General features: G+C 33.0%; 1 protein-coding gene across 2 annotated transcripts in view; it reads right to left on the bottom strand.

Moving 5' to 3' along the window:
- The window catches only part of DACH1 (dachshund family transcription factor 1), a 438,758-nt gene that overhangs the window by 27,354 nt on the left and 390,765 nt on the right, over positions 1–20,639 (bottom strand). For both annotated transcript variants that reach the window (XM_060637011.3, XM_060637012.3), the window contains 3 exons: positions 12,278–12,425; positions 9,111–9,254; positions 8,533–8,601 (listed from right to left, as the gene is read on the bottom strand). In XM_060637011.3, the coding sequence (XP_060492994.3) occupies positions 8,533–8,601; positions 9,111–9,254; positions 12,278–12,425 (361 nt within the window). The remainder of the gene's footprint in view (positions 1–8,532; positions 8,602–9,110; positions 9,255–12,277; positions 12,426–20,639) is intronic.

Raw genomic sequence — 20,639 nt, 5'->3', positions numbered from 1 at the left:
TTTCTATCGCTTAGTCCACACAGATGTATGTTATGCCTTCTAAATTAGGATCATTTGTGAATTTCATTGATATACTCTGTTTAACCACTGTTCCACATCACTAATTATGATGTTAAGTCAAAATGGATCTAGCATTGATCTTTTGGGCTCCCTGCTAATATCTTTCTCAATTTCCATTTATCACTGTTCTTTGATTATGGTCTTCAGACAGTATTCAAGGCAAGCCACAAACACATTCATGAAAAAGCCAATTTAACTCAACTGTACTATGCTAACCAAACACTATATTTTCTGTAAATAATTGGTCTGTTTCAATATTCAATTACAATTTAGTTGTAAAATGTCCTTTTTTTAACCCTCTTTAAATCTCCAATTCTAATTAATTATTCCTGATATTCCCTATATCCCCTGAATTCTCATAGAAGCTACCATCTATCATACTACATTTACCAGGAAAAATTATGTCAACTATATTACAAACCAAGTCCAATCATTTTGCTTTAATTTAATCTGCATAATATTTGGGCAATGGAGTAAGATTTGAAATCACAAAACAAACACAGTTCAACACAAACATAATAATTAGAATCATGCTTTTACCCATAAGAACGAAGAGTTTAGAAAGCTAGGTCTATGGAAATAATATGTTGAAAATCCTTTTATGTAAGTAATAATTATAATGAACTATATCTTATTACTATTTTCAGCAACTTCATACTTAACTGCCCACTATGTCTCATTTCATGTATAGTTAGTTTAAATTATTTAAGAAGCCATTACCAACAAAAACTGATAAAAGGCTTTCAGCATTTGGTGTTTAAACATAGCCCCCTGTGTTCAAAAACAAGATTTACTTTTTATACTTCTTAAAAGAATAAAAATGCTTCTACTGAAATTATAAGAAAACATTATCCTAAAATTTTATAAAATATCCCAATTCATGAATATCTCTGACACTTTCTATTTAATAACAACAACTCTGTCTAGTTAAATGAGTAGTTAACAATGACCTATGATAACTATGGAACAATAGTCTGTTTATTGGTTATAGCCTGCAATCAATATCAACTTTTGTTCAACTTAATCAATACTGTCTCAAATTGATTAGCTGCATTGAAATGCTGCCAAACACCAGAAACCAGTGCCAAGAGACTAGAAGTAAATTTATTATTGTTTTCTTTTGTTCATAGTAATATAATTCTAATATTTATTTTTTAAGATCAAGAAAAATAGATGGAGGCAATCCTGATAGTGATTACATTATTTGTAAGTGCCTCAACAATAGTCAATATGCCATGCGAGCAGCAGAGTTTTGATGAACTTTCTCTTTTTCCCCCCTTTTTCTTTTCATTCTTTTCTTTTTTCTTTTGTTTTCTTTTCTTCCTTCCTCCCTGCCTTCCTTCCTTCCTTCCTTCCTTCCTTCCTTCCCTTTCCTTTCTTTTCCTTTCCTTTTTCCTTCCCTTCCCTTCATTCTTCTTTCTTTTTATGAAACCTTCCTCTGCCCTCTTTTAAGTTAAATAAAAACATCTTTAAATATGAAAAATTAGATTCCAAGAGCAATAATATTCTTATAAATTTCTACAAACACTCTACTGTGGGACCAAATCATTATATTATAAAGAACAATTTTCTGAAAAAAGAAAAGTAAATTACATAACAGAGTAATAATAGCTTCAGTGTTTAACAGCTAGTTGCTAGGCACTGTAAATATGTTAAATCATAATAATAAAATTTAATGTTAACAGTTAAGACTTAACTGTATGCATACCCTTGCCCAGTATATGCTGAATGCTTTACATAGATTATTTTATTTAATCCTTCTGAGCATCCCTCTGAGGTTAAGCAATTACTAAAGGAAAAAACAAAATAGTGAGGCAGAGATTTGAATCTCATTCTCACTCCTAGCATTTCCTAATCGCTAGTTCTGTAGAGGTGCCTAGAAAGCCTGCACTCCTAAGTTAAACTTAAGGGTCTTTTCTTTAAGTATTAAAAATAGAAATGTGCATAAGAAAATTATATGAAATTAAATTTAAACAATACTTCCAAAAAGATTTTAGAAGTCCTAAGTTTAAGTAACTTTCAGTTAGGACCATTAGAGGGCAAAAGTCTTGGAATACCATTTAGTAACTCTGTTCAAACACATACAGCAAAAGGAAATGAACAGGTTCTCCAAATGTCTTATATTCAATCACAACTGGATTTGTGTCTGATTTTAAATTGATCTTAAGCTCATTGCATGCTATGTGGCAGGGATGTAGATAAATCTTTTATCTAAATATGATTAATTTCTTAGTATCTTATATCGCCTCTTTGCTTTCTTCACTTAGAGTGAGTTTTCCCCAGGGTGTCTGGAAGTGTCTATAAACATGGTATAGGCATAATGATGGATTAAAACTTAAAAAGCTGGAAAATAAACTTTTTTTTTCCTAATCTTGTATCATTCTCTAGTAGCTGTCAGTAGACTATTTTGAACTTCTTAAGCCATTAGCAGACAATGTGCTAACTATTCAAATTGGGTCACAGGACTGCAAGTGTTATCCTGGAAGAGAGAGAAGTGAGTTCAGACAGCAAGACATGGAGGATAGAACAAGGACTTTGGGGTCATAAACATGGATTCACATGTCTGTGACCTCACTAATTCATAGTGCAAATGTGAGAATGTTAATTAGCCACTATGAACTTTAGTTATCTCACCTCTAATGTTTACTTATTTATTTTGAGAGAGGGGGATAGTGTGAGTGAGGGAGGGGCAGAGAGAGAGGGACAGAGCTCCACATGGGGGTCTATCTCAGGAATCCTGAGATCATGACTGGAGCCAAAATCAAGACTGGGACACTTACTGACTGAGCCTCCGAGGCACCCCACTTATCTCATCTTTAAATTAGAATATATAGAAAGACTCAATAAATATCAGCTTCCATCCACGTCATGATTTTAATAAGCAAATACTTCCATTTACTATATAATATCCCTAAGTCTAAATGAAAGAACATGCATTACTAGGAAATTCATTGAGTGTTAAAACATTTGATTCAATTAAAAAAATTTTGATAAAAGATACAATTTCCACTCATAAGAAAGATATGCATTATGATGCTTTGTAACTGTAAGTTGCTAAACAAATAATAATAATCATCACATATTTTAAAAGAGCAACAAAAGCACATTTTAGCAATCCTAACCTAAAACAATCAGGATGTGAAAAGCAACTGTACTGAGTTATATTCCCAACTCTGATTAACTCATGTTATAACCTGTAACAAGTATGTGCTCTCCCTAAGTCTCACTCTCCTTGTCTGCAAAATGAAGAGATTGAATTGATCTTTAAAGTCCGTTGCTAGAGCTAAGGCAATAAGCTCATGTAAATGTGCTTGGCATATCAGCCTTCGTCCATAAATATTTGTTGAATAAATAAATAATTTTTAAATTATCTTCAAATATCTAGGAAGCAGAAAGGAGATTTTTTTTAATTGGAAAAAAAAAAAAAGATTGTTAATATGAAGGCCGGTCTTTTATGTCCTTTTATTGGAAGAATATTTGGTTTGCTATGATCTGAGATCAGTCAAAAAAAAAAAAAAAAGAATAAAAAGCCAAACAGTTCTGATTATGGCCATTGGATGTAAATAAAAGAGATGTACTTTCAGGTGAAGTCAAGATTTTGCAAGCATGAATTGAAGATATTCTAAGACATCAGAGGAACGACGGTCCACATTTCCATTGATTTTACCAATTCATTTTTGGTTTACAAAGACAGGTTTTCTTAAATAAAAGAAGCCAAAGCTATTTGGAAAGTGAACCTTTCAGACTCTGGGAATGTATAAAATACCCAGGTAAAACAGCACTAATCCGTGATTCTAGAATGTTATAGTTTGTGTCTATATATTGATAACCTAAATAATTTATGGAGAAGATTTAATCATGTAAAATTATAAGAAGCATAAGGTTAATGTATAGTAAACAAAAGATAAAAGTATTATTTTAAAAATGTGACTATAGCATGTTAAATTAAATATAAATTTAAAATGAAAAAAAATGAGTGTAAGTGAATCTTCACAGAATCCAAATCTTCAGTCAAGTGTGCAAATAAGAAATAACATTACACATACAAGAAGCACAAACATACATACATACATACATACATACAAGAAGCATAAACACATCTTGTTAACTCAGCTATCAGGTATGAAAATTAATTCTGCCAGAATCTGTAATTCTGACTTTCCTAGTTTGAATTATACTATCCTTCATTTCCTCGCATCAGTCTCTCCAACCAATGTCTGAAAAATGTCAGACATAATAGACATATTATAGACATGTCAGAATAATAAGGACCCATCTACAAAATCAAACAGGTCCTAAGTCATCAGTGGTTGATACATTCCTTCACGATATAGCAAACATTCAACACTGTGAACATGGCACAAACATCTGATATACTCAGATATATATGTCAAGCATACAGGCACTAGGGGCACATTAGTCACCAAAATAGGCATTGTTCACATTCTGTTCAGCTACCTTCCAGAGAGGAAGAAGACCTTGAAGGAGGAACTACAAATGCACAGCAGGTTATTGTGGAGAAGAGAAAAGTAGGATAAGAATCTCAAAGAAGAGAAACTAGACGCCGGGGCCAGGGAGGTGCTGCAGGGGCGGTGGTGGAGTCTGGGCAGGATTCCTGGAAGCTGCCACTTCTATAATGAGACTTCAAGGATAGGTAAGTAAATGCAAAGAGGAAGGAAACATGTCCCTGATAGGTGAAGAAAGATTCGGGACTTTCAGGAAATCGAAAGAACATGGGAGGATTCAAGGACGAGGGGAAAGAGTTGTATCCAGTTTGGTGGGTGAGGGAGGGAAATGTGTGCTCTGCTCTTCCCTTACTATAAACTAAGGAGGATTCTGCATCAGACAGGCGAGGGCTTGGGTTCCCTAGGGAAGGAACACTGGATGGAGACAGGTTGGCAAGGGGTCACGATCCTTCAGGTTTTGGGTACTGGACCTTGAGGCCTCTGTCAGAACTTGGGGCAAATAAAAGTTGGATATTACCTGGAGCACTTAAGAGGTGTCTGAATGGGCTGGAGAGATATATTTTATCAATTGTCAAAACACATATGTTAAACCATTTAAGTGGGTGCCATTGCCTATAAAGAGAGATTACAAAGAATTTAGCTGGAGAAAGCCATCATATTATAGATTTGGGATGGGTGGGGGCAGAAAGGGTTTTGGTGGATATTTATTAACTAGTCCAAAAAAGTGTTCCATAAGTATTTATATGAACTTTGTCTACTCTGTATATTCAAAAGATCTTACAAAAAGCTTTAAAGTAAGATAAAATTTTCCAACACAAATCATGACATATAAATCTGTAAGACTCAAGGCATGAGAGTTAATCACCATATAATTCAGCTCCTGAAACAAGTTGTTTTTTTAAATTTTTTGATGTTCATTCTCTATCCATAATATCTCCACTAAACTCATGAATTTTGAGTTGCTTACGAGAAACACCAGCAATGAAGAATTTATCCCTGTGTAGCATGAGATGATTTACTTTACATATCACAAGTAAGTAAATTACTTAGGGTCTCTTTGCTCAGGAATATCTTCCAAACATCTTTCTGGTTTCCTCCTCCCCTCTCGTTTATAGTTTTACAGAAATGGTGGTACTAAATGCCAATGAGGCAATATTTAGTCTAATCCGAGGTGCTTATTTGGAGGTAATTACCTGGCACTTGAGCGGTATTTAAGTGCCCAACTGCTAGGTGACTAACTCTTGGGCCAAGCATGGCATTTCTTTATTGCCAGAATGTTAAAAATAAATACATGAGAAGCATAGAGAAATGTGGGTTTCCTTTGTCTTTCCTAATTAAGTTGAGTTTATTTTGGAACAGAGAATAATTTCACTTATGGTTGAACCAGGAGCAAGAAAGAATACAAAGAGTATTATAACACCTGGGCTTGGGGACACCAAGAAAGAGAAAGGCAAATGGAGAAAGAGACTAAGTTCGTGTCATTCTTATATTGTGAAGCAGCAAGTGCTCACGGGCCCCCCAAATGCATGACACAGACCATTTCACAAACTAGCAATGGATTCCAATTCTTTCTTTGCATTTCCTGTCGTGCTTAGACTCAGAATTTAACTCAATGTTTTTTTATATTTGATTTCTTCTGTTCACAGTTCATTTTGTTCTGTGTTCCTACCATATTAATCTAGTCTAAGGTGTTTTTTTTGTTTGTTTTTGTTTTTTAAAAAAGCTTCAAAGGGCTAAGTGAGCTTATTTACTGGGATTAGAGTAGCAAAAGATGATCTCTTTGCTCTGCCTGGTATTTTAAATATCTTGGGTGGTACAACTGCTGTTGAAATACCTTTTTAGCAATTAAAATATAAAAATACAGATTCATCTATAATTTTTTATTACATTTGAGAAAAAATCATATTATCTAATTAAAACCATGAATATTAGGTGTTTTGTTGAAAATGAATTGTGCTTTTGAACAGTATAATAAAACTATTAAATCTAAGGATAAGTATGATAAAAGTAGAGTATTATTGATTATTCACATTAGAATTCAGGAACACATATTTTTAATTGACCAGCTGAATGAATGAATGAGATGATTAAGATTTCATATTACAACTAAAGCAAAGCATTAAATAACTCCATAATCATTTATATTTGGCTTTATATTACTATGTATAATTGTCCTTCAAGTGTTTTATTGCCTTAATTATAAAGTTGTTTGAGCAGGTTTTCTTTGTTACTCAACTGAGAGCATTCTGGATAGCAAAAAGAAGGCAATTTATAATTTAAAATTTACTCAGAATAAGCAAATCACAATAGAAATTGAAAGTAGTCAATACTTCAACCTTATACAGCAAGACTTTATCCATATTAAAGTGTATATTTGAATATATGTGAATTTTACAAATTCAAATTAATAGAATTATAGCCTAATTGATGACCAAAATATTACTTGTAGAAAATTCCTGGAATAAACATTATGTCAACCACGCAAAATGTTTAATCACTGCCTAATTGCTTCTTAACATTGAAAACATATCTTCCACTAATGTGCAGGAATATATTCTATCATTTTTCTTGGATTGAGTTTGACAACTTTGAGGATTCTTTAGATACCAGATAATTTATATATCACATCTACCTGGAGACTCATGTGCTTTCTCAGACCACTTTGTCCATTAGCTAAGTTAGGACATGAGTGGTCTGTGAACACACAAATTAGGGCTGATATTTACATTGACCTTATTGAAGTTATCATTCCTGATAAAGAGGACTGGCTTTGATATTACTCATTGGTTAATATGTGTATGCAATTTTTAAGAGAGATGCAACAGAAATCTTATGATTTTAATAAGATTATATGCATATACACGCACATAATTTTGCTGATATCCATAATGCTCTAAAAAATAAGACTTTCTTAAATGTACAATTGCATTAATCTTATATATACAAGGAGATGTCTTGCAATAACATATGGTTCGATCCTCAGGATTTAAAATAATAATTATCATGGTTTTCGGTAAAACAAACATAGGCCAAAATATTCTTCAGGAATGCTTCTTCAAGTTTCTGATTTTTACTTACTGCATATCTGATACTTTACAAAAGTATATTTCCTTTACTCTAAACCGAAAATGGCACATTCGTAGCTGATTAAGTAGCACAATTAATGTCACACAATATCCCCAAAATGATTGAGTTTAAAATGCAAAATAAAAGCAATTGGGAGGATTATAGCAGTTAATCATTTTAGGCTTCCCTTTGAAGAACCATCTTAATTTAAAATAGAAAACAAATATTCTTTTTACTGTTTAGTATTCATGTTGTTAGACTGAGTTTATTGCCTAGAATAGATGTTAGACTATAAATGTTACCTTCAGATTTTGTTCTTTCCTAATAGTGTGGTCTCGGCAATATACATATTTAGCTCTTCTGAGTGTTTAATACAACTCCCTTTAGTATTCTATATATGATTTTGCTCAGCATATTTGTGTTATTAAAATGTATATAATGGCATACAGAACATTCAGGAAATCCACAGAGGACTAAACAATCTTATTTATTGTTAACATTCAACCAGTCTATTTTGCATGTACCTTGCCGTATCTGTCACAAAAAAGAGAAGGAGAAATTTTCAAATTTAAGAACTACCTATTTGATTAACCCATGCTTTTATTCACAGAGTATAGAACTTATAAGCCTTTCCTGCATGAGATTGGCTTCAAGCATTCAATAAAACACATTTACTATGTCCAAGATTAAATCATACATTGTTTAAAATTAATTATTCCTTTTTAATTGCATTGTATAAACAGAAATGACCTGTTAATTTAAAGAAAATCTATCAGCACAAAATGAATTCACTCATATAAACAAGCAAGATGAACTTGACCTTGTTTGAACTTGTTTTGATGTGGCCCAGATGGTAGGCTACATGCTTGAATAGCAGGCTAAAGCTGAGGAAAAACTCATATAGCAAGATCTAGATTTATAGCCTTTTGCAAATTCCTACCTTGTATTGTCCTCTCAGCATCTGTTCTGCTGCCACTGCGGTCAGCCTCTATCTCTGGGGTCAGAGAGTCTAAAAGCACAGAAAGGTAAGAGTGACACATATTTCATTTGATTCTATTGTCCTTTAAAAAAAGAGCAACCTGTTACTTTGGTGCTGAATTAAAATTACATAAATCTGTGTCATCTTGTAACGGTTGAACAAAGACCATAACCGTAAGAATCATCGAAATATTTGAATAGATAAATAAGTACCGCAAAATTGTTCATAACAGGGGATAGGGAGTGGGAAGTGCTCAGATTAATATTTTAGCCTATTTCAGTAGAGACAGGTTTGGTTAAACAGAAAAGCAAGGTCAGGTCCCAGATACTGAAGTTAAGTAACAAGACAGTGAAGGCACCTATGAAATAAAGCATTTCTCCAACACATGTGACTACTTCCCACCAGGGTCTCAGCTACAAGCACAGTTTACGGAAGCACTAGACATAGAAAAATATGAAACCACAAACACAGGTTTAACTTGTCTTTTGAGCACTAAAAATTACAGTTAGTTAGCCATGTATAAAGATGCACCCTCTTACCATTTAAGACCCTGAGACTGTCTGTAGAAGCTGCCTGCTTTAGTGTTTGTTCTGCTTGCTCACGCCGTTTGGTCTCAAATTCAAGTGCTTCCTGTAATTTTCTCTTTGCCTTCTTCTCCTTCTTTAGCCTCTTTTGAACTATGGCTAGAAAATAGTGTATATTATATTTAAAAAAATTTTTTGCAATGTTCAAAGTTACAAATGATCTATGTTTTTCATCTATGTATGTATGTGTGTGTATGTGTGTGTGTATATATATTTTCCCCCCTGCTGGGCTGAGTCTACTTATGCAGAGAAAGTTCAAAAAATTCCACCTTGTTCTAAACTAAATCCCAGTGAATATCCAAGGAGGCCAATTTTTATGTAGCTTTGTACTATTATATTATGAAGATACCTTTATTGTCATCAGTTGGGACAGATTTAAGGAGAAATTAATGTTAGTAATTATTTATATACACTGATAAAGGAAGCCTGATTAAATTCTGTGGATTAGTCTCTGCCCTTGAATCAGAATAGTCAGAGTAGTTAGAATAATGCCAACCTTTATAAGCATGCCTCCTTTATGAAGGACCATTTTTTGGACAGCAAATGGAGCATTTCCCCTATAGTTGTTTGCAAAACAGTTAAGAATTTTTCCTTGAAATTTAAAAAGATGCAATAAATATTATTGCATATAGTGAGCTAAATACTCTTAATTATTAACATATAAGCAGTCTTTTGGGGAGATGAAGCTATTATAATTTGCTCAGAGATATCAATAATTTCTTTAAAGCAAATTTATATGCACTATACCATATTTTAAGCAAATTATATTTTATTCTGCCGAAATCTGGTGGAGAATAAAACCTCACTATAATGATAATAATGTGCTACTGCTGACAATAATGTAGTATTTATATAAAAAAGGAGATTACGATACAAAAAGTTAATTATGATACATCTTCTCCTACTGGACAATTTAAATATCAATAAATGGGAACAGATAAACGATGTTCATAAAGTGTATGTTAACTATACTTTCAGTATGATAATTGTTTCAGCTTTTACAATTTACATAAGGTAGGCAGTCAGCATATGGGGGCATGCAAATGTTTTTCTTTAGAATATATATACATATATATGTATATATATATTTTTTGCTGGTTGATAAACATTGTGGATGTGAATATGACAGAATCAGTATGAGAAAATCCTTCTGGTAGAATTAATCATAAGGAGTAGTCATTCCAAGTTTGCTTTTTGATTTCTTACTGCAGATTAAAGAATAACATTATTATTTAATACAGTGTTTAGTGTGAAAGTGGGGTGCCTGGGTGGCACAGTCGGTCATGTCTGACTTCGGCTCACGTCATGACCTCATGGTTTGTGAGTTCAAGCCCCACTTCGGGCTCTGTACTGACAGCTTGGAGCCTGCTTCGGATTCTGTGTGTGTGTGTGTCTCTCTCTGTCTGACACTCCCCTGCTAGCACTCTGTCTCTGTCTCTGTCTCAAAAATAAATAAACATTAAAAAAATAATTTAAAAAATTGTGTGAAAACCATATTAACAAAATCATTTGCCTACTATATCCCTTTCCGAAGATGGGAAATTTCTGAATTTCTGAACAGTAATTTCTGAATTATTTATTTAGATTGTATATTTCCATGGCACTAAAAGCTCAATACCCAGTGCCTTGCCATTGACTGCTTACTGTTTTCTCCTCTGTGATTGAACCAAACGATATCGCCATGTTCTCTCTTCAGCGTAGTACACTGCTTCAACAGATACATTTACAATAGATAAACATTGATAGATATTACCTTTAATTTATTGTTCACAATTAATTAAATGGGAGGTTCATGAGGTGATCTGTGAAATGTTTTGCCCTCTAGTGGTTAAAGAAAAAAATCAAGATAAAGCCTCCAACAGATTTGAACCAATAAAATTCTGAAGTTCTCTCAAGTAACCAAAAGATTACTTTAGGAATTCAAGGATCTACCTTTAAGTCTTGTCAAAAAAAAAAAAAAAAAAAAAAAAAAAAAAAAAAAAAAGAAGAAGAAAAAAGAAAAAAAAATTCTCCAGGTGAGAACAAAATCAAGACATGGTTATCTCATGGAAGATTAACTCTTTGACCAATCTTCATTATTCACATAGAACACATCCCATTATCAATGTTTATCATGTCCTGATTACTTTAGTACCTAAATCTATATGAAACCACATTATCTAGAAGTGTGCTGTACATGTGCAGTGATGGCTTCCCAAATCAGCCTCATCCCAGGAACCCACTAGATATTGCTTCATAGTAACAAATGAAAACAACCTACTAAGTCCTGCTGGTTTGAAAGACAAAACAGAAACAATGATTTTCAAATAATGGTGTCAAACATATAGAAGGAGAATACATGGAATATTTATATTGTATACTTATTAAATGAGAGAAAAGTTGCTCTCCCTCTGGCGTAGTTAAGATAATGTTATAGTTGAGGCAAAGGGAAAGTTGGTTATAAAAAAATATTCTTAATCTCACAAATAATATAAACACCCACATATGAATGACCTTCAAAATTATCTGTACATGTGCTGTAAAGTGTGTTAGAAGAAGGAATTCATAAATTGATAATATTATTATTTTTACCCAATAAAAATTCATATTGGTTTATACATTAATGTGTACTTGACCTTGTTGGATGAAAACGAGCCATTCAGAGAGAAAATTATACAAACACTCAACTTTGGTCATTTGTTCAGATATTCATCAGTCTTCAATTTCAGTTGATAAATATCTTACTAAATCTTCTTCGCTTGAATAGTCAGTATTTCCTATTTTAGCTTTGTGACTTAACCCTTAAATTTTCAAACGGCAACGGTAAATAAATACAAAATTTTTCTTCATGGCTGTCATCAGAGCTCATTCTTATCTTACTTGTTAAGCTCTATGAGCAATAAAAATTATGTGATTAATGATAAAATATATTTCAATCCCCTGAGGTATGAACAGAAGAGAAACCGTGTACTCTGGGGAAGAAAAAAAATACAATGAGCCCAGGATTCAAATCCTGCTGTGAACTTCAGCGATAGTAAATTAACAAAAAAGCTATATCATCTCACAGTAAATCACCAAACATAAGTTTGTTCTGTTAAATATTGTATATAAAGTATTAGACTTATTTGGAAGTTTAAAAATACCTCTATTCTTTTGTTCCATAGCCAACTGCTTCTCAAGTGTTTCCCTTAATTCTCTTTCCCTTAAAAAATCCATCTTCAGCTCCGTTTTTTCCAGTTGGACTTGTTTTTCTTGAGCTCTGGCATTATCTATGGCAACTTTCAAGAGCCCCTGTACAAAGAAGGCATTCAGAATTGAAATATTTTGGTGCATAGCACATTTCATTCATTACTAAAAGCATCTTTAAAAAAGAACCAGCTTATCAAATTCTTTCATTCTTGTACATTCACTCTGCATTCTCTAGGACAAGTACTGTAACTAAAGCACAAAACTTCTAAAACTAATTAAATTGTATTAGGAAGACAAATGTTTTTGCCATGCAGGTTCAATTGCTTCTAATTAGAATATCCAGATCTAAAGCTAAATGCGGGCAGCACATAAGCATGCTAAAAAATAAGAACTGAGAAATGATGATCCAACGTGGTTTACGCAGTCCCAAGTGATCCTAGCAGTGCCCACCTATCTCTTGGAGCTCCTTCTCCACCATTCCCTATTGAGATTATACTGGACACAATGCTTACCTTTGGTTTCTGCACCAGGGATTTGCTCTTTCTGTTCTCTTCCTGAATGCTTTTCCTCCCACTTTTTGCGTGGCTTATGCCCTCACTTCATCTCACCCCTGTGTAGTTGCCAGTCAAGAAAGGCCTTTCCTCATCACCCTATCTGGATTGGCCTTCCAACCCATCTCGTTATTCTCTCCTTAGAACTCTTCATATCATTTATTATTATGTAATATTGTCATGTATGTATTCGTTTACTGCTTTATGCCGTGTCTCTTCCACTAAAATGTAAACTCTCTGAAGCAGGGACATTTTCTTTCACTTAGTACTATGTTCCTAGGGCCCAGAGAGTGCCTACTATACAGGAGATTCCAAAAATTTGATGAATAGAAATTATAATACTAGTATATTTTTCTTGACATATAAAATACACGCAAGGGATCCAAAACCCAGTGTTTAATAGTGCATTGTTTTTAAAAAGTCATTTAAAATGGTTATAATAAATTGAGAATAACTTTTAGGGGACTATTTGACAGTATAACTCAAGAGTATATGGTAAACTATACAACTGAAAATGGAATCTCATATATACATATACGCATATACATAAGAGATATATAAGTTGATTTACTCTTTGATAATTAAAAATTTAGTCATATTCTGAGATTCTTGAAAATGAGATTATGAAAACATATTAAAAAGTATTCTGCATGTGTTCTCTCCCAATATCCTTTAGAAAATTATTAGTAAACATTAGAGCTAAAATTTCTATGCTTATCACCTAGGCAATTAAAAAATGCCTTTTTGAAGTAGAAGATATTTTTGTCCTGGTCTGTGAACACCAGCGACTAAAATTTTCAACTGAAATTATAAATGAAATAGAAGTTGGTTCTATTTTGTACATCTGATCTAGGATATGACCCCTCTTGCAAGAGACAACATAAGCAGTCTGAATCTGGAATTTCAACTCTGGTTTGACTTGTTAGCCCAATAGATTAGCTCATCAACCCTCAGATCAGCTCACCAACATAGCATTATCATAAGCCATTTCATTCTCATTTCAAGCACATATAAATTATTTCATGTCTGTTATACCTGATCCTGAATTTCCTGGTATAATTCTTGTGATATGAAACAAGCTGGAGGGTTTCTACATGGCTGTTTGCCCCTCCCTACTCTTTTGTTTTTAACAATAAAACATAGCTGCTAAGGAAACTGCCATCTTAATTCAGCAACATTCCTGTGTATGTTTCTTCTTCATCAGGAACAAACAATTAGTAACAAATGAAAGAGATCATTACATCAAGTGCCCTTTTAGATCACCCCAATTAAAACTTTAGTTTAGCTGTATTTTAATTCTAAGATACCAAATTCTAATTTTCTGCTCTGATTGCTCTTGTTGACTTATCTTTGAAAGATGTACTCTCTGTGCAATGTCTAGAGATTATTTAGCAAGATGCCAATGTTGGCACCACTTAATGTGTTGATTGGTTGTATTATCAGTAGCTGTTTAAAATAAATTACTATTAAACTATTATTGTCCTTGGCTGAAAAAACACAATATTTTGGTGTTCTTTAAATATGAAACAATCATTATGAATAAACATGTTGAATAATCTTAAACTGTAACTCTAATTTGTGTAATTTTATATTAATATTTGTTGTAATGTATGAAGTTGCTAAGAGCATTTATGTTTACTGTTTTCTTTTGTTACAGTTGCCGCTAATGTCCCTAATGGTAATACATTACCTATTCCTGCTGATTATGTCTGAAAAATACTAGCTTTAAGATCCAATACCCTCCAGGGACTACTTACAAGCTATATAAAATTAAGTTTCATTTTTAGACTTTAAATCAGTGCGTATCAGTAGGAGTCCAGTGTGAACAAAAATCTGTGCTAGAGCCAAACTGGTACATATGCAAAAATATGTTATTGCTTGTGACAGCTTTGCTGCAAAAAAATACAGAAAACCGATTAAATTTCAGTGCAGCAGGGGGCTGGGAAAGCAATAGCAAGTAGTGTTCACAACATCTACAAATCATTAGGACACCATTTTAACCATCAGTGATAATAGTACTTTCAGATTTGTGTAACTTCTGTAAATTTTCCAGGTAGATCATATGCAAAGGTCACACTAAATGCTGAGTCTCACGTGGACATGTAGTATTGAGCAAAATTCTGTGATGACAATTCTGTGATGATGAATTACAGCAAAACACACAAGGTTTAAAACATGAATTTTTCTCCAGGAGGAGGTCAGTTATGATGTTGGACAATGACAATTCTAAAGAAATGCATTTCAAGTTTACTCTATGGCACAGCAATTATAAGAGACAATGGTTGTTTGGCCTCAAATTTCTTTCTCACGAGGCATGACTGTTGTCATATACATACATATTTTGTCTTCTAGAATGATCTTGTGGATTCAATTATTTTAATCATTTTTCAGAGAATGAGTCTTATACATTTCTTTTCAGAAGGGCATTGTAATTGATCTAGCATTTTTTCAACTATTTTTATAACCTAAAAGTACAAATATCTGCTTGTATAAGAGAACCTACAGTAATACTGATAGGAAGGAAACATTTCTTAATCTACTATTTAGATCCTAGAGAAAAGCTTCCTTCACCATATTTGTTTTTTATACAAAAATTGTTTCAGAATCAGATGGTATCAGAATCAAAGTTCTTTGAGTGTAACTGGAATTAATGTGACAAAATTCCGCTCAATAATGCATTGCCTCTAATGAGAGTAAACATCCTAGTTGAAGGGGATTTTAGTGATTGCCCATTCTAATTAAAGCTTTTTGAAGTTGAAAAAAAAAAACAAACAAAAAAAAAAAACAAGGTCCAGATAAAACAGATGATTTGTCTAAAATCCCAAACTGGTAAATTGACTATGCTTAGATCAGAACTCTCAAGCTTATTTAAACCTTTTTTTTTTTCCTTTTAGTGTTTCTTTCCAGGATGAGAAAGAGGAGTGTCCTTAGAAACCAGGAAATTTTGTACACAAATATATAAAAGAACAGTGTCAACCAATACATTTTCACAGAAGCTCTTATAACAAGAGATACAACTATACTTAGTTTAACATGGTTACTGTTCTCCAAAGTCAGTCAATAACAGACACTCCCTCAAAAGCACTTCCAGGTATAAAACCCATCTTGTGATTATTTGATCATGTATGGCAATGTGGCAACATGGGCTCTGTTATTATCCTACCTATGTTTAAATCCAGACTCCCATCACTATAATATGGCCTTGATCAAAAAACTTGTCTGCCTCCATTTACTCATCTGTAACATGGAGCTAATAATGAGATCCACTGTGTGGGATTATAAAGATGATTCAATGTAATATCATATAGAGTTCGCATAGTGATGAACTGTGGACATGGTGATTTATAGTAAGAAAGATATATTTGGTCTTCATCTCAATCCTGGCACAGAGGTCCTACAATGGGTGGAATTTCCTAAGTGAAAAGAGCAAAAAGGTGAAAAGGGTGTGTTTTGTTATTCACAATAAGCCCTTCTCAACTACATCAGAGTTCATTTTAACCAGGTGACTTTTGGAAAGCCCTAAGGATTTAGGCTGGTTGACAGGGGAACTAACTCTGTGATTAGAGGGATGGAACTTTCAGCCACACCCCCCTGATCTGTGGGAGGACAGAAGGGCTATAAGTTGAATTAATCGAGAATGTGGGTGATTTAATCAATCACACCAATATAATGGAAACTCTATGAAAACTCAACAGAGTTCAAAAAGTGCTCAAAGAGCTTCTAGGTTGGTCAACATCTGGAGGTACTGGGGAGGTGGTGTGCTCAGAGAAGGCATGAGAGCTTGGCACCCCTTCCCACATACCATGCCTTAAGGTCTTCCATCTGACTGTACCTGAGTTATGTCCCTTGATAGCAAACTGGTAATCTAGTAAGGAAGATGTTTTCCTGAGATCTGTGAACTGCTCTAGCTAATTAATTGAAACCAAGATGGGGGTGATGGGAACCTCTGATCGTAGCTGCTTGGTCAGTAGCATGGGATATAACCTGGGCTTGCAATTTTCATCTGGCATTTGGGGAGGGGGCAATCTTGTGGAACTGAACTCTTAACCTGTGGGATGTGATGCTATCCCAGGTAGATAATTGAGTTAAATTGTAGGGTCTCCAGCCAGTGCTGCAGAATTGCTTGATGTGGAAAAAACTATCCGACTTTTGGTGAGCAAGTGTCGGAGGTGAAGTGATGTTGTAGTAGGATATTGAGAGCAGAAGACAAACACAGGAGTATTTTTTTTCTATATAATGACACATTAAGATTGTTCAGTAACTGTTAGTTTTTACTAGTATCATTATTATTATTGTGGTGGTGGTACACAATGTAAATTAGTAAGTACGGTATATAGTCCAGACCTTTAAGAGATAATGCTATTCTCTTGAGCACAGTAAACTGTGTTTAGAATACTGGATATATTTCACTGTTGTTTTTTTGTTTTGTTTTGTTTTGTTTTGTTTTAATGAGCTCTCTCCATGAATTGGTAATGAGAACAAAAAGAAAACTTCTATAAACATAATTAAACATAAAAAGATATAATGTAACACCAATATATCTGATCTCAGTCTACCCATGTTTTGAAGCCAATGTCCTATTTTGTGTACCTTTTTGAAAGTTTCCTCCTAATTATTTTTATCTGTTATAATTAAAATGACATATTAAAAATGCAAATAAAAACTATTAACTTTTAAAATGTATAAAATATAATAGGATTGGCTGTGGCATTGAAATGTAAAGACTAGAAGATACATTATCAGTGTTTTGGCCTTAGTAGTAAGTCAGATTCTTCTTCCTCTTCTTTTGTCAAACACAAATTAGAGAATACTTTTTAAGTCCCATAGTTGGATTATTTTATTTATTAGGCCATAGTGATGCCATCTGGGACTGCCATTTATTGTGGTTTTAACAACCCTTTTAGCTCTTCTTTGTTTATATTAATTCCTCCATATAGGCAAATCATAGTGAACCAAACTCCCATCACATATCACCTTATGGCATCTATCTTCAATGCTATTCTTACCCCTAACTAAATATCACATTCTCTACCTTATTTTACCTTTGTTTTTAATTTACCTATTCTTATTTGAATATTTGTAAGTCATTTTAAGTTATTTTTATAATAAGATAAACAATGTAAATTATTTGTTCCCAATCCTCTGTACAAATAGGTTGTAGCTATGCTTTACAGCATGAAAGCTTGGATTGAGAATAATGAGTAAAATTCTCCTTTAAGTGTGTTAATTGGGTAGCCCACGTTCGAAGGTGTCACATTCAGTAAATTGACACTAAAATTCTATTTCCTCACTTAAATTCTCATAGGGAGTTCTCCATGGACATGTTTGAATAAGGAAGCCATAATAAAATATTGCCACATAGAGAAAGACAAAATCCACATAAAATAATTATTTTTTATAAAAGCAAAATCTGGAATGAATCCGTATCACTCAAGTGAAATTACTATCCTTTATGGAAGATACACATATTTAGTATATAGAGTACATTTAAAAATACTAGTGTATAGTATTTTTCTACAGGTCCTCTTTTAAAGCAAAAAAAAAAAATTTATGAAAATTCAATTTGGATATGTCATGTAATGGACATCTGTACTAACCATTACAAATCTGAAAATTGAGATTTATCAAATATAGAATATCATGATATGAAATTATTTAATATTAGAAAACAAAATCTTAAACACATTATTTTGAAGGGTTTTTGGTCATTAATTGTAAGAAAAATAGACTTCTATACATTAAATTTAAATACAACCCAATGTCTTAAGTTTAATTAAAATAGTAAATATACATAATAAACTTTAATTTCACACATGGGATTGTATGACTTGAAACATGTAAACATTTTTAACTCCATTTTTTCCATTGCCATCCTGATAAAATATCTCCAAAAGAAATATGGAGCTTTAAACTTACCACACAAAAAGCATGTTACCATTTTGAAATAGAAAGCAGAGAACCCCATTATATATAATTGAAATTGCAGAGGAAATTGAGGTAGGCAGAATGTAATTACCCAAATTAGAATTTGGACAGCAAACACATTTATACTGTATGCCCAATAAGCCAGGGTCATGACTGCTTAAACGTTCTATACCATTCCTAGGATATTACTATAACTCAATAAATGTGGCAATAATAAAGGAACTAGCATTCGCAACTTTTTGCAAAATGATGTGAAACCATTATTGAACATAAATCCAGTATATATGTGTGTATATGCATGTGTACATGTGTTTATACATGTATGTGTGTGCGTGTGTATATATTGCATATGTGTGTGTATTCCTATGCATGGAACTCAGTAATATTTTTAATTTTTATTTTACCTTATGTACATATATGTGAATGCACTGAAGTGGACAAGTATAATTTATTTTCAACAAAATATTCTTACTGTAGGTGTTCTGACTTTGACAGACCCAGATCCCCATGACTGGGGACTAACGATAAACAATTTAGCTTGCCTTGACTATTGTCCCACCATCAACTCTTGCTAAAATATGTCCTCAAGGTTGACTGGAAGGTCAGAAAGAGAGTATATTAAATCTAGAGATACCTTCAATAACATATATGTCTAAAATCTGTACATTTTAAAAATGGGGTTTTCTCTTCATTCTTGTTTTTTGGAAGAAATAATTATAGTTTGAGGTGATGCAGATACATTTCTAGTCTGGGAAACCTGGTGTGGGATAGGTGGAGAAATATTCCCAAGCCAGCAGTATGTGACTTAGAGATTTGGTATTCACACACAATGCAAGAGCCCATGTGTGAACCCATTCTTGAGATGAGCAAGCTGGTTTATACTGATGATACCCAGAAATGTTTTCTCTGCTGAAACTGAAATTAAATGACCACTTTGCTCCTTAAACACATTTTAGTTAATGAAGATACATATAACTGGATGGAGAATTTTAAGTAAACCCTTAGCTTTTTCTTTGCTTCATATGGAGTTGTAAACATAACAAAATTAATTATTCCCTTATTTTCAGAGTGTAAACTCAGAAATGTTGAGGGATATTTTCTGAAATCATTTAATTTAACAAAAGAAAAATTCATTAAAAACTCCACCTCATTAAAAAAAACAATAATATGGGTCAAATTTAGAAAAAAAATCTTATGTTTATTTAAAAATATAATCAATTATTTGGCCTTGATTAAGTTTAGGCTAGATTGATGATTTATTTCAATTACTGAGATATAAAACCTAAAGTTGAATACAGTTCTGGAGACTCTAATTACATTAGTATTAAAAATGCCACATTAATAGATGAGAAGATATGTTACATTAAAGGCCTTCTGTTATGTCCTTGGAGAGGTAAATAAAATTAATTACATTTCTACTGGGAGAAAGTTTAATATGGTAGGAAATGTGTACAGAAAAATATCACTAAGAATCAAGTACTAGCATAAAAAATTTAAAAAAGAAAACACAACAAAAGTAACAGCACAGTATCTTCAAGCACATTCTTACTATTAGCTACTCCAAATATGGAGAAATAAAGGGCAAAAATCTCCATCTGGGGTCCACATGATCGCTTCATGTGTGGGCAAGAAAATTATGCTTTCTTGTATCCCAAACACTCTTATTATTTTGGCTCCATGCTCTATGTTATTGTTAACTGTAAGTATTTTTGATTCATAATGTACTGTACGTAAAATATACATCCTGGGGACTACATAGGAAATCCGTGCAAAGTTTTGTATAGCTTTTTGAAGTCTGTTCTTTGAAGAAACCCTATTAACTGAAACAAATTTATTTATG

This window comes from Panthera onca, chromosome A1 (genome assembly GCF_046562875.1).
Source record: "Panthera onca isolate mPanOnc1 chromosome A1, mPanOnc1 haplotype 2, whole genome shotgun sequence".
Classification (NCBI taxonomy): Eukaryota; Metazoa; Chordata; class Mammalia; order Carnivora; family Felidae; genus Panthera; species Panthera onca.
Note: the sequence above shows the minus strand (reverse complement) of the source record. Positions and strands in the feature narration are given on the sequence as shown.